Genomic DNA, 1,698 nt, shown 5'->3' on the forward strand with positions numbered 1-1,698 from the left:
TGTGCAGTTCTACTAGGGAGCAATTCAGCCATTATCTTTACTGGATCCATGGTAATGGGAGAAAAATCAACATCTGGGAAGATTCGATTCTGGGTGATCATCCATTGAACCAAGTGGAAGGTCTAGCAAACATCAAAGATTGGCTTCAGACCCGCAATTTGTACACTCTGTGGGATATATCGAATTGGAAGGATGCTCCTGATAGAACTTGGGACTGTTGGAATCTGGGGGAGGTCCCCCTTATGCTGCAGGGGGAAGCTTCTTTACTGTTAGATCTGCTTCAAGGCAAATCTCCATCAAAGGCCACTACTAAAGACAAAAGAGGCTAGGGCTCCCTCTCAGGCTCTTACACTGCTTCTGAAGGTTATAAAAGAATTATGGTTGTCCCACATGTTCCTCCTAACCCAGCTCAATGGAAATTTATATGGGATTTCCCCTCTCTCCCCAAAATTGACTTCTTCTGTTGGACTGTTGCACACCAAAGCATTCTTACCAGAGATAATTTGCGTAGACGAGGGATGGAAGGGCCTTCCAGATGCCCCCTTTGCTTGTCTGATGAAGAAACTGTCAATCACCTGCTGCTGCTTTGCCCCTTTGCTCAAGTAGTCTGGAGGGGAGTACTGATGTTAGGTCCTGCTAAACTTGATCTCCCAGATAGCATTCCTTCTCTGCTCCGAACTTGGGCCAGTTTATCTCCCTTCTGCCTCACAAAAAAAAGTCTTCTTAAAACAAGTTGGATGTGGATCCCTAAATTCATCTGCTGGAAGCTGTGGTTGGAAAGGAATAATAGAATTTTCCGAGGAGAAAGCTGCACTTCTATAAGAGTTATTTCTAAAATCAAAGCTTTGCTGGGCGAGGCTTTGGAAGCCAATACTTCCCCAAGGAATGAAATGAGCCTGGTCAAAGAGGAGGAGCAATGGCTTAAAGATCTGGTTCCAAATTTGAAGGAAAGGTCCATCCCTCCTGCAATCGCCCATGCCAACTGGGAGATTAGGCTGGAGGAATTGGAGTTTATTAAGTGGAGATCGGCCCTGGATGATCATTGTTTATTCTTCGACGGGGCCTCTAAAGGAAACCCCGGGTTTGCTGGCAGTGGTGGGGTTCTATTGCGACTTGGAGGCTCTCCGGAATTGCGATTCCATTGGGGTCTGGGAATCAAAACCAACAACAGAGCGGAGGCTCTGGCACTGTGGCAGGGGCTGAATTTGGCGATCAATAGAAATATCCTCTCTCTCTCTGTCTTTGGAGATTCTAAACTTATCATCCAGGCGTTGATCTATCCTAAGACCTCCCACCAGGTTCATTTAGCCACTATTATCAAAAAAATCTGGCTATTATTGCCCAAGTTCAGTAAAATCTCCTTCTTCCACATTTTAAGGAATCTCAACTCTCAAGCTGATATGGAGGCCAATCTTGGCTCCCTCTGTAATCGGAGATCTCTGGTGGTCAATTCGATTGAATCCTCCTGCTCCATCCCTTAATGTTTCTGCTGGCCGAAGTTCCTATCCTAATTGATCTTAGGGCTATCTCTTTTCTCTGCAATAACTTACTCTATGGGATCTCAGTTCAAAGTTTATTCAATCTGTTTAAAACGGTGGTCTCAGTCCTGTTTTCATTCTCTGTTAATCTCCCTTTCAATGGCCTTTGTTTCCTGTCGATTATCTGGTTTTCAAGAGCCCACAAAAGACCTTTAAGAAG

At 44.9% G+C, this 1,698-nt stretch overlaps 1 protein-coding gene across 1 annotated transcript; it reads left to right on the forward strand.

The window, feature by feature from the left end:
* The first annotated feature begins 518 nt into the window (after positions 1-518).
* Positions 519-1,481, forward strand: LOC149205199 (uncharacterized). The gene has a single exon (XM_089397341.1). The coding sequence runs from the start codon at positions 519-521 to the stop codon at positions 1,479-1,481; it is 963 nt and encodes a 320-aa protein (XP_089253467.1).
* Positions 1,482-1,698: the final 217 nt, after the last annotated feature.

The sequence above is a fragment of the Pinus tabuliformis genome, chromosome 1_2 (genome assembly GCF_031772625.1).
Source record: "Pinus tabuliformis cultivar Carrire ecotype Pingquan chromosome 1_2, CPIR1, whole genome shotgun sequence".
Classification (NCBI taxonomy): domain Eukaryota; kingdom Viridiplantae; phylum Streptophyta; class Pinopsida; order Pinales; family Pinaceae; genus Pinus; species Pinus tabuliformis.

Excerpts from the sequence above, each read along its gene's own strand:
- LOC149205199 (XM_089397341.1), top strand. The coding sequence starts at position 519 with ATGGAAGGGCCTTCCAGATGCCCCCTTTGCTTGTCTGATGAAGAAACT.